Below are 13750 nucleotides of genomic sequence, written 5' to 3'. Positions count from 1 at the left end.
AAAAGTACCTTTAGATTGTGTTTGCAGTAGAGTAATCAGCAATTTAAGAGAGACTACTACATAATAAAGAAGACATCCTTGAACCTTTGGTAACCACAAAACTAAAGCCTATAATAAATGCACACACAGAAGTAAGTATATTTTTAAAAAAGGAGAGAAATCCAATTAAAACACTAAAAAATAACCATCAATAGCAAGAATATAAAACAGGAAGAAAAGAACAGAGAGGAGTTATAAAAATAATTGCCAAAAAACAATACATAAAATGGCAATAAATATTTATCAATAATCATCTTAAATGTAAATAGATTGAAAGCACCAAAAAAAAGACAGTGACAGAATAAAGAAACAAGATCCATCCACATGCTATCTACAAGAGACTCATTTCAGACCCAAAGACATATACAGAATAAAAGTGAAAGAATATAAGAGTTCATGCAAATGATAGGAAGAAAAAAGCAGAAGTCACAGTGCTTATACAAGACAAAATTGATTTTAAAAAAAAAGGAAAGTAACTGGAGACAAAGGGGACACTACATAATGATAAGGGGTCAGTCCAGCAAGAGAATATAACCATTATAAATATCTACAAACCCAACACAGGAACACCTAAACATGTAAAACAAATACTAACAATTAAGTGGGGAAATAGATTGCAACACATTCATTTTAGGAGACTTCAACACACCATTCACATCAACAGATGAACCAGACAGAAAAAAATTAAGAGAACAGAGGCACTGAATAATACATTAGACCAAATGGGCATAACACATATCTACAGATCACTGCATCCAAAAGCAGCAGTATATACATTTTTCTCATACGTACATGGAATGTTATCCAGAATAGATAACATGCTAGGCGACAAAAAGAGCTTAAATGAATTCAAAAAAAGCTCAAAATTGTACCAAGCAACTTCTCAGACCACAGTGGTACAAAACTATAAATAAATAACACAAAGAAAACAGAAAGACTTACAAACACATGGGAGCTAAACATGCTCCAAAATAATCAATGAATCAATGAACAAATTAAAATAGAAATCAAGCAATACATGGAGACAAATGAAAACAAAAACACAACAGCCCAAAATCTGTGGGAGGCCACACAATCAGTTCTAATAGGAAAGTACATAGTAATACAGGCTTATCTCAAAAAAAAAAAAAGAACAATCCCAAATAGCATAAAACCACAATTAAAGAAACTAGAGAAATAGCAACAAATGAAGCCCAAGATTAGTAGAAGGAAGGACATAATAAAGATTAGAACAGAAATATATAAAATTCAGAAGAATAAAACAATAGAAAAAAAATCAATGGAACCAGGAGCTGGTTCTCTGAGAAAATAAACAAAACAGACAAACCCCTAGCCAGACATATTAGGAAAAAAAGAGAATGTACAGATAATCAGAATCAGAAATGAAGAAGTAATAATCACAAGGAATATCACAGAAATGCAAAGAAATATTAAAGAGTATATGAAAAATTATTCTCCAATAAACAGGACAACCTGAAGAAAACAGACAACTTCCGATAAAAATACAATCTTCCAAGTCTACTCAGGAAGAAAACAGAAAGTCTGAACAGACCAGCAATGAAATTGAAGTGGTAATCAAAAAACGTCCAAAAAAACAAGTCAAGGACTAGACAGCTTCACAGCTGAATTCTACCAAATTTTTAAAGAGGAGCTAATACCTGTCCTTCCTGTAGTATTCCAAAATGCAAAAGAAGGAATACTTATAAACACATTCTATGAGGTCAGCATCACTCGAATACACCAAAACCAGAAAAAAATACAAGAAAGAAAATTATAGACCAAGATCCATGACAGAGATGCAAAAACCCTCAACAAAGTACTAGAAAACTGAATTCAAAAACACATAAAAAAAATCATCCACCATGACTAAGTGGAATTTATCCAAAGATGCAAGGATGACACAACATTCGTAAACCAATCAACGTCATATACCACATCAACAAAAAGAATAAAGACCACATGATTATCTAAACAGATACTGACAAAGCATCTAACATATTATCTAAATAGATACTGACAAAATGAGTACAAGGCAAAGCATGGTGACTATGGGAGCATCCCTGTGGCCTGCAAGGCGACAGGACCGGATGGCTGTGAGATCACCTGTGGCAGGCTGCAAATGGAATGTACTGTGGCCAAACGAGAGGGCTTGGAGTCCAGGAGAGTCTCCTGTGGACCAGTGCAGTGTAACTGTGAGAGATCGAAAACCAAGGCACCTTACAAAGTAACAAGTAAGCAAAGAGACTGGAAGCAGTAAAGCTTTGGAAATACTCAGCAGGCACAGAGGAAACACTGCTGAATTCCAGCTATCAAGAAGAGATGAATATAGCATCATCGTGATGGATTAGAATGTTATGATCTCTTGTTGAACTAATAAAGTTATGATACCAAAATTTAAGTTTAAAAAATGACATTGTAAAGCCTTTGGAATTTTAAGTTCTAAAGTAAAACAATAAAGTTAGTTGCATATGTAAAAAAAAAAATGTGTCACACAATGGGGACACGTATTGTACAAAGCATATAACAATATTCAACATCTCGTCATGATGAAAACTCTTAAGAAAATGGGTCTAAAGCGTACCTACCTCAACATAATAAAACCCATATACAACAATCCCACAGCAAATATCATACTAAACAGACAAAAGCTAAAAGCTTTTCCTCTAATATTGGGAACAAGACAAGGATGCCCACTCTCCCCACTATTCAACATAGTACTGGAGGTCCTACCCACGGCAATCAGACAACACAAAGAGATAAAAGGCATCAAAATTGATTAAGAAGAAATTTAGCTGTCACTATCTGTAGATGATATGATATTGTACAGTGAAAACCTAGAGAATCCACCAAAAAGCTATTAGAACAAGTGACTGAACGTAGCAAAGTTGTACAATAAAAAATACAGAAATATGTCACATTCCTATATACTAACAAACTAGCAAAAAGATATCAGGAAAACAACAACTCCATTTACAATTGCATCCACAGGAATAAAATGCATAGCAATAAACCTAACCAAGAAGGTAAAAAACCTATACTCTGAAAACTATAAGACACTCATGAGAGAAATTAAAGAAGACACAAAGAAATGGAAATCTATCCCATGCTCATGGATGGGAAGAAATATTGTCACAAGGGTCATGCTGCCCTAAACAATTTACAGATTCAATGCAATCCCTATCAAAACCCCAACAGCATTCTTCACTGAACTGGAACAAATAGTTCTAAAATTCATACAGAACCACAAAAGACCCAGAATAGCCAAAGCAATCCTGAGAAAGAAGACCAAAGCTGGGAGGATTATACATCCTGACTTCAAGCTCTTCTACAAATCTACAGTAATCAAAACAATTTGGTACTGGGACAAGAACAGATGCACAGATCAATGGAACAGAATAGAGAGCTCAGATACAATCCCATGCATGTATGGTCAATTAATATATGATAGAGCCATGAATACACAATGGGGAAGCGACAGCCTCCTCAACAACTGGTGTTGGCAAAACTGGACAGCTACATGTAAGAGAAGGAAACTGGATTACTGTCTAACTCCATACACAAAAGTAAACTTGAAATGGATCAAAAACCTGAATGTAAGTCATGAGACCATAAAACTCTTAGAAGAAAGCACAGACAAAAATCTCTTGAATATAAGCAGGTGCAAATTTTTCCGAGATTATCTTCTTGGGCAAAGGAAATCAAAAATGAACAAATGGGACTACATTAAACTAAAAAGCCTCTGTACAGCAAAGGATACCATCAGCAGAACAAGGGTATGGGAGAATATATTCATAACTCATCTGATAAGCTGCTAAAGTACAAAATATATAAACATAACTCGTATGCGTCAAAACCCAAAAAACAAATAATATTATCAAAAAAATGGGCAGAGACACTTCTCCAAGAAGAAATACAGGCTTAAAGATGGTGGCATGAGAAATGAGACAAAAACCTCATCCAAAAATCACATACAATATGAAAATATAGCAAATACATCAAATCCTGAAAGAGCACCAGATAGAAGACTGCAACAGACTATCTACACCTGGGGTAAAGAGAAGACTTCACGGAAAAGGGTAAACTAGCAAAGCCATGATCTGGCAGGACCAAAGCCCTGCCCCAAACCAGTTCACCAGTGGGAGGAAGAGAAACAGAGAAGGGAGGGGGTAGAAGCTTAGGACTGCTAAACACACAGCCCTGGAGAACTGCTCCAGAAGCACAAACCTACATTACATGGTGCTCTGGAGATTAGTGGTGTTGTAAAGCAAAAACAGGCGGAATATTCAGAGACATTGAGATTCCAGCTACTTGTTGAGAACAGGTACCCACAACTGGCCACTCCAGGAGAAAATAAAGGTGGGTACTTTGAAAGACTTCCCAACAGTGAGAGGGCAGCTAAATGGGCAAGGATTACATAGGGCTTGCTGTTCAAGACAATCAACAGGTGGACAAAATCGTCCTGGCATACTCAACCCAGCAAGTTAGGAACTCTCAGAAGCATGAGGTGCTCCATCCCCTTAGCTGGTGATGCACGCTGAGACCCCCCAAGATCGATACACAAACTGCCACTCCTTCCTCCCAGCCAGCACCAGTTCATAAACCTGCTGCCCCCACCTTTGCACCAGGACAGCCACAGGGCGGCTCAGCCTATGGCAGATAAAGGGGCATAATGCAGAGGCTCCTCCCTAAGCATTCACCCCACTGGCCCTGGCAGTGCATGCATAACTGCAGATGGGAAACAGGGAAGAGCTCTTTTCTCCCGACAGGCACCAGCATGACTCAACTGTGACCCCCACAATTGCTACAGGTGCTGTGCAGCTCCAGGAAGTATAACTAATGGGCACAAGAGGGTGCTGCCTACACAAAGTTCTTATTCCACAGTAACCAATACAAACATGAAACAGCAAAGGAACCTGATACAATCCAAATCTCACAAACACCAGAAAGAGGGCTAAATGAAACCGAAATCACGAATCTTCCTGAAAATGATTTCAAAGTGAAAATCATAACTATGCACATGGAGCTAAAGAAAAATATACAAGAACTCAGGGAGGACTTCAAGAAAGAGAGAGAAACTGAAAAATACAGTATCTAAAATGAAACATACAATGGGAGGATTTAAGAGCAGATTAGGTGAGGTACAGGAGACCGTAAATGAAACTGAAATTACAGAACAGGAATAAAAAGAAGCTGAGGCACAGAGAAAAAAAAGGATCTTTAAGAATGAAAGAATATTAGAAAAACTGTGTGACTAATCCAAATGGAACAATATTCACATTATAGGGGTACCAGAGGAAGAGACAGTAAAAGGGATAGATAGAAAGTAGAAAGTGCCTTTGAGGACATAATTGCTGAAAACTTCCCCAATCTGGGGAAGGAGATAGTCTCTCAGGCCATAGAGGTGCACAGATCTCCCAACACAAGGAACCCAAGGAAGACAATACCAAGACATATAATAATTAAAATCGCAAAGAGCAAGGATAAAGACAAAGTATGAAAAGCAGCTAGAGAGAGAAAAAAGATCACAAACAAAGGAAAACTATTAGGCTATCATTAGACTTCTCAAAAGAAACCTTACAGGCCAGAAGGGAGTAACATGATATACTTAACACAACGAAGCAAAAGGGTCTCAAACGAAGAACACTCTACCCAGAAAAATTATCACTTAAATTTGAAGGAGGAATTAAACAATTTCCACCTAAGAAAAAGCTGAGAGAATTTACCTCCCACAAATAGTCTCTACAGTGTATTTTGGAGGGACTGCTATAGATGTAGTGTTCCTAAAGCTAAATAGCTATCACCAGAGGAAATAAGAACACAGTAAAGAAATTAGACCAATTAATTACTAAGCAGGTGCAAAATCAAATCACCCACCCGCAAGGTCAGTCAAGGGATAGACATAAAGTACAGAATATGATACCTTATAAAGAATGGAGGAGGAAAAAAAAAAAAGAACCTTTAGATTATGTTTGTAATAGCATACTAAATGCGTTAAATTAGACTGCTAGATAGTAAGGAACTTACCCTCGAACTTTTGGTAACCATGAATCTAAAGCCTGCAATGGCAGTAAGCACTTATCTTTCAATAATCACCCTGAATGTAAATGGACTGAGGGCACCAATAAAAAGACAGAGTCAGTGCAATGGATAAAAAAACAGGATCCATCTATGTCCAGCCTACAAGGGACTCACTTCAAATCCAAAGACATACACAGACTAAAAGTGAAGGGATGGAAGAAGATATTTCATGCAAATAATAGGGAGAACAAAGCAGGAATGGCAGTACTTGTATCAGACAAAATAGACTTCAAAACAAAGAAAGTAACAAGAGACAAACAAGGACATTACACAATGATAAAGGAGTCAGTTGAATAAGAAGATATAACCATTATAAACATCTATGCACCCAACAAAGAAGCACTTACATATGTGATATAAGTACTAACAGAATTAAAGGTGGAAACAGAATACAATGCATTAATTTTAGGAGACTTCAACACACCCTTCACTCGAAAGGACAGATCAAGCAGACAGAATATATGTAAGGAAACAGATGCACTGAACAATACATTAGAACAGATGGACATAACAGATCTACAGAACACTCCACCCAAATGCGGCAGGATACACATTTTTCTCAAGTGCACATGGAACATTTTTCAGAATAGATCATACAATAGGCCATAAAAAGAACCTCAGTAAATTCAGAACAACTGAAATTTTACCAACCACCTTCTCAGACCACAAAGATAAGGAACTAGAAATCATGCAAAAAAAACCCAGAAAGCCCACAAGCACATGGAGGCTTAACAACATGCTCCAAAATAATCAATGGATCAATAACCAAATAAAAAGAGATCAAGTGGTATATGGAGACAAATGAAAACAACTCAACACCACAAAACCTGTGGGATGCAGCAAAGGCCATGCTAAAAGGGAAGTATATTGCGCAATACAGGCTTACCTCAAGAGAGAAAAACAATCCCAAACAAATCGTCTAAACTCACAATTAATGAAACTAGGAAAAGAACAAATGAGGCTCAAAGTCAGTAGAAGGATGGACATAATAAAGATCAGAGCAGAAAAATAAAACAAGAGAAAGAGTCAGTGAAGCACTGGTTCTTCAAGAAAATAAACATAATGGATAAACCCCTAGCCAGAATTATTGAGAAAAAAAAAGAGTCTACACATACACAGATTCAGAAATGAGAAAGGAAAAATCACTGTGGACACTGTAGAAATACAAAGAATTATTAGAGAATACTATGAAAAACTATATGCTAACAAATTGGATAACCTAGAAGAAATGGAACACTTTCTAGAAAAATACGACCTTCAAGACTGGCCCAAAAAGAAACAGAAAATCTGAACAGACCAATTACCAGCAATCAAATTGAACTGGTAATCAAAAAACTACCCAAGAACAAAACGCCTGGACCAGATGGCTTCACCACTGAAATTTACCAAACATTTAAGGAAGACCTAATATCCATCATCCTTAACGTTTTCCAAGAAATAGAAGAGGAGGGAAAAACTTTGAAACTCATCCTATGAGGCCACAATCACTCTAATACGAAACCAGGCAAAGACAATACAAAAAAAGAAAACTGCAGACCAATATCCCTGATGAACATAGATGTAAAAATACTCAACCAAGTATTAGCAAACCAAATTCAAATATACATCAAAAGATCATACATCATGATCAAGTAGGATTTATTCCAGGCATGCAAGGACGGTACAATATTCAAAAAACCATCAACGTCATGTTATCCACCACATCAGCAAAAAGAAGGACAAAAATCACAAGATCATCTCCATGCATGCAGAAAAAGCAGTCCTAAAACTCTCAACAAAATGGATATAGAGGACAAGTACCCCAACATAATAAGGCCATATATGAAAAACTCACAACTAACATCAACTTAAGTGTGAAAAGCTGAAAGCTTTTGCTCTAAAATTGGGAACAAGACAAGGATGCTCACTCTCCCCACCTCTATTCAACATAGTGCTGGAAGTTCTAGCCACCACAATCAGACAACACAAAGAAATAAAAGGTATCCAACTTGGTAAGGAAGAATTTAAACTGTAATTGTATGCAGATGACATGTATTGTACATAAAAAGCCCTAAAGAATCCACTCCAAAACTACTAGAACTAGTAACTGATTCAGCAAAGTTGTAGGATACAAAATTAGTACACAGAAATCTGTGGAATTCCTATATACTCATGATGAACTAGCAGAAAGAGAAATCAGGAAAACAATTCCATTTACAATTGCATCAAAAAGAATAAAATACCTAGGAATAAACCTGACCAAGGAGGTGAAAGACCTGTATCCTGAAAACTACAAGATGCTCATGAGAGAAATTAAAGAAGACACCAACAAATGGGAACACATCCTGTACTCATGGATAGGAAGAATTAATATTGTCAAAATGGCCATCCTGCCTAAAGCAATCTACAGATTCAGTGAAATCCCTATCAAAATACCAATGGCATTCTTCAATGAACTAGAGCAAATAGTTCTAAAATTCATATGGAACTACAAAAGACTCCGATAGCCCAAAGCAATCCTGAGAAGGAAGAATAAAGCTGTCACAATAATTCACAATCACAATATAAGTTGATCATGGGGACACTTGAACCACTATGATATACATTTGAAACCAACATAAGATTGTATATTAACAGTACTTTATTAAGAAAGAAAAAAAAAGATATGAACTTATACATATCTCTGTATCTATATGCACACATATTTCCTAGCTATCCCCTCAGAAAAGGGCCTGAGAGCAGTTATCTCCCCGTATCAATAAGCACATCCCTGCCCACTTTGGTTTCTAAATACCATTGTCACCTAAAAGGAATCAAGGCTTCCTGGAGAAATGGTGATTCCAGGGCTAGGGCAGGAATGATACAAGATGAGCCTGGAACATGCTGGTATGTCAGAAGTAAAGAAGTGCTCAAAGAACAACAGAAACATGTCAAAAGACATAGAGCCAGGTTGAAGAGGTCCCACCCGCCACACCTAAGACAATAATATGAGCATCAAAATAAACAAACGGTAAATTGAGAATTTTTGAACAGACCCATTGAAACAGTCTGATATAAGTCCATATTAGTTCATACTAATATAAATAACTGGAGAGTGTAGAAAGCTATTCCTTAAAGTGGTATGCCAAGTGATGATTGAAAAAGAAGTGATGAAATTAGAAAAACACTATTTGCCATCAATCATAGCAGTAAATTAATTAAGCCAAGAAACAAAAGATGCTAAAATTAGTGGGTAAAAGGCACAAGAAACAAGATATTTACACACAAAGTACTTCCTCACAAAAGTCTTACTAATTATAAAGGTAAAAAAATTAACCTCACACTGGAGAAACCTTGAAGCCACCACCTTAACCACATAAATAATCAAGGGTAACACCAGTAGTAATTGGAAAAGCTGAAATCATGTACCACCTGACAGGATGCAATGAGAAGAACAAAGTATCACTCCTGTGCTACTACTGCCAAAAACACATAATCTGAGTTTAATCATGAGGAAACCTCAGAAAAATCCAAATAGACGGACATTCTACAAAATAATGTCCTGCAATAATGTACTGTTATCTTCAAAAGTATCAAAGTTATAAAAGTCAAGGAAATATTGAGTTACTATTTGAGATTAAAGGAGACGTATGAGCCAAAATGCAATCTGTGATCTTTTTGCTATGAAAGACATTACATGGAAAATTGAGAAACATGAATAAAAATTAGGGAAATAATGGCATGTATGGATAAGACAGTAATAATGCATTAATTTTAATTTCCTTACTTTGATGGCTGTGTTCTCATCATGTAGGAGAAAGTCCTTCGTAGGAAATACATACTAAAGCACTCAGGAATGTCAGTCAGTATTATATTGATAAATTACTCTCAAATGGGTTAGGGGAGGAAGAGCTCTTTGTCCTACTAATGCAACCTTTAAGTTGGAAATTACTTCAAAATTGAAAGGAGAAACAATTGTTTTTTAAAACAAATTTTAGAAGTATGAAAATATGCTATGCATTAGTGCAGAGTAAGATTTTCTTTGCGTGGCAGGGATGGCAGGAACAGTAACAGAGCAGTTGTACAAATCATATAAAAATGTCAAACTTCAGAAATATAAAAAATTAACCTGATAGAACAACAAAAAGCAATAAAAACCATGAAAACATAAAAGTTAAAAAAGCATACGTTAAATCATAGGCAAAAGCAGATACAGCAAGTACACAAAATAATAAATATCTCTAATATTAAAAGCACTTCATAAAAAAATTTTTAAATGAACAAAGAGCTACTCAAGGTCAAATGACAAACATGAATAACCTTTAAAAAGAACTTAAAAATACTTAACCTTAACAGTACTCAAAGAAAATCATTCAAACACTAATATTTTTCACCAAAAAAAAAAAACAGCAAAGATTGTTTTAATGGTAATACACAGTGTATGTAACAGGATGCAAGGCTGCAATCAATCTCCCAGATTATTAACATAGTACAAATTACAAACTGCATCTGACAAGACAATTTCACACAATATATATACTGAAGCTTCCAAAATGTTCATTCCCTTTAACAAAGAGAATGAACCTCTGTTGGTAAGTACATGCCAAACACCAAATGAGGTCCTTCAACAATAAGGAGTTCCTTAATTATAATTTGTTGAAACTAGTGACACTCTGTATTACATGGTGAGTATTCATTAAAATAATGGCAGAAATAAATTTATTTACAGAAAAAACACATTTAAGTTTAATAAATTTCAAATACAGACAAAAGCATATAAGCAATATGATCCAAAATTTTTTACAAGTATATATATATATATATATACATATATATAAAACTTTTTAGAAGCATCTGAATGTGAGGATTTAGGATAATTTCTTTTCTTGCATTTTTCCTATTTGTTTTTCTGCTTTTTTAAATTCTTATACTGAAAATAAATAATCTACATTGTAAAATGTTTAATACAAAATATTTGAAACCTTAGAATTGTCTGCAGTGACACTTTCTCCCAGATTTAAAAAATCATTAGGTTCATTCAATTAAATGGTAACACCATATTTAAAGGCACATTGGGTAACAGAAAAATCACCTAATATGCAAAAGAAAGCGACACAATAATACCCATGTATAAATCAAGAATAAGATATGGGGGGAATAAAAGAAAAGACTAAGGGTTTAACAAAAGGAAGCAACAAAAGTAGAAAATACTATCTGGGGAATAACTAATTTGAGAAAAGTAGAAAATAATTTGAGTAGAATAAAAAATAATTTGGGGGTAGAAAATAATTTGAAGAGGGAGGAGGAGCAAATAACATTCAGTAACAATCTTGTTGTTCTTTAAGGATGGACGTATAATATAGTAATACATGTTATACCAAATAATGATAAGTTCAAATTTAATAGAACTTTCGTGTTTGACAAAACATATAAGGTAATTCTTAAAGTACAAATCTATTAAATATTTATAAAAAATTTCATGTAAATGTTAGAATATTAAATACCTACATTAGTATAAAAGATAATGCTCTTTTTTTAATATGCCTGTGACTTCTTAGGAGATTTTAATTAGATTACCACAGTAATTATACTTTTTCCAAATCTCTCTAAAATTTGAGAGAGGCCTATAATTCCAAGCTTTAAAACAAAAAAATATATATTCAGACATCAATAAAATAATACCCACTATACCTTATTATAACGATCATGTGGAACAGACTGTAAAACGATTGGTTCCATTGTAGATACATTGGCAAACTGTACCTCTGGAATATATAGGGCACAAACCACATGAGCCCAACCTAAAAATAAATAAATAAAAATAATGTCGTTTTCAAGTAAACTTGTTCAAAGATAATTAAAATCATTAAATTTCTAAAGAAATCTCCTAAATGCCTATTTAAGCAAATGCATGATAAAAACATCAATAAATTCGCATTACTGACCAAATCATCAAGCCACTACTGATTAAGCATTGAATCATTTCTCCAGCTATTATGCATAGAAATACAGGACACATTTTTAAATTCAGATGCTGGCACTGACACATCTTGTAAGAGCAGAGTAAATAATTCAGATAAACTTAACACTTCTGAGAACAATTATAAAAATTGTAACTTTAGGAGATTCAAGATGGCAGTGTGACAGTTAAGACAGAGAACTCCTCCCAAAACCACATATAGTACGAAAATAGAGTTAATACACCTAACCCTAAAACAGCAAAAGGAAAGAAAGCTGCGCCAAACTGCACACAGACCTCACTAACAGAGCAGACCTCATGAAACAGGGTAACGTACCAAAGCCTTGATCCGGCAGGACCCAAGCCCTTCCCCGACCCCGCCTCACCAGCAGTAAGAAGAGAAATGGAGGAGAGAGGGGGTGGAGGCCTGGAATGCTGAACACCCAGCCCTGAAAGTCAGCTTTGTGAGCAGAAACCTACATTGTGTGGTGCGTTGAAGGTTGGTGGGGTTGGGGAGTTGGGACAGGTGGAGTGCTTGAGGGACTGAGATTCCAGCTGCTTGTGGACGATGGGGATCCATTTTCCGCCACTCTGGGACAAAGGAAAGGCTGGCGGTCTGAGAGGCTTCCTAGCAGTGAGAGGGCTGCTGAAGGTGAGGGTTTGCACAGAGCTTGCTGTGTGGGAAAAGGGATAGGTGGACAAGGTTGTCTGGGCCTACTCTGTCCAGGAGGTTGGGAACTTTGAGGAGCTTCAGGTGCTCCATCCCCCTGGCTGGCAACTCAGCTCCGAGGACCCCCACTGTGACACACAGCCTGCTGCGCCTTCCTCCTGGCCTGCCAGCACCGGCTTACAAACCAGCAGTCACTGCGCTGGCATCAGGTCAGGCAAAGGGAGGCCTCGCCTACAACAGCTAGAGACGCCAAGCACAGAGGCTTACTTATACCTGTGCACTTGGCCCACTGGCTCCGACACTGGGGACAGGCACTGCAGCCAGAAAACAGGAAATAGCTCTTTGCTCACCCCAGGAATCAGCACCACTCCCCTATGACCCCCGACCTCACTCTAAGGGCTGAGCAGCTCCAGAGACTGGAGCTTCTGGGCACTAGACAGTGCCACATAGAAATATGAAATGTCAAAGCAACCTGGTTTAGACCAAAATCTCACAAACCCCAGAGAAAGGGCAAAATGAAACTGAACTCAACAATCTCCTGAAAGAGAGTTCAAAAAAAAATCATAAACATGCTCATGAAGGTACAGAACAATGTTCTATAAGAAAGGGAAGAATTTAAGGACATTAAATCATTAAGAAATTCCATATCTGAAATGCAACATAAAATGGACAGATTTAAAAGCGGATTATATTTAGTAGAAGAGACGGTAAATGGAATAGAAATTAGAGAAGAGGACTACAAAGAAGCTGAGGCACAGAGGGAAAAAGGGAACTCTAAAAATGAAAGAATATTGAGAGAACTGTGTGACCAATCCAAATGGAACAATATTCACATTATAGGGGTACTAGAAGAAGAAGAGAGAGAAAAAGGGTAAGAAAGTGTCATTGAGGAGGTAATTGCTGAAAACTTCCCCAATCTGTGGAAGGAGAGAATCGCTCAGGCCATGGAGATGCACAGATGTCCCAACACAAGTGAACCAAGGAAGACAACATCAAGACATATAATAATTGAAATGGCAAAGATCAAGGATAAAGACAGACTTTTA

The 13750-nt window shown here is 36.3% G+C and overlaps 1 protein-coding gene across 9 annotated transcripts in view; it reads right to left on the bottom strand.

Moving 5' to 3' along the window:
- The window catches only part of MLLT10 (MLLT10 histone lysine methyltransferase DOT1L cofactor), a 288476-nt gene that overhangs the window by 177868 nt on the left and 96858 nt on the right, over positions 1–13750 (bottom strand). For 7 of the 9 annotated variants that reach the window (XM_057498271.1, XM_036880905.2, XM_057498272.1 and 4 more), the window contains one exon: positions 11767–11876. The exons of the other annotated variants lie outside the window; for them this stretch is intronic. In XM_057498271.1, the coding sequence (XP_057354254.1) occupies positions 11767–11876 (110 nt within the window). The remainder of the gene's footprint in view (positions 1–11766; positions 11877–13750) is intronic. 9 annotated transcript variants of the gene reach the window in all.

Source organism: Manis pentadactyla, chromosome 3, assembly GCF_030020395.1.
Source record: "Manis pentadactyla isolate mManPen7 chromosome 3, mManPen7.hap1, whole genome shotgun sequence".
Lineage (NCBI taxonomy): Eukaryota > Metazoa > Chordata > Mammalia > Pholidota > Manidae > Manis > Manis pentadactyla.
Note: the sequence above shows the minus strand (reverse complement) of the source record. Positions and strands in the feature narration are given on the sequence as shown.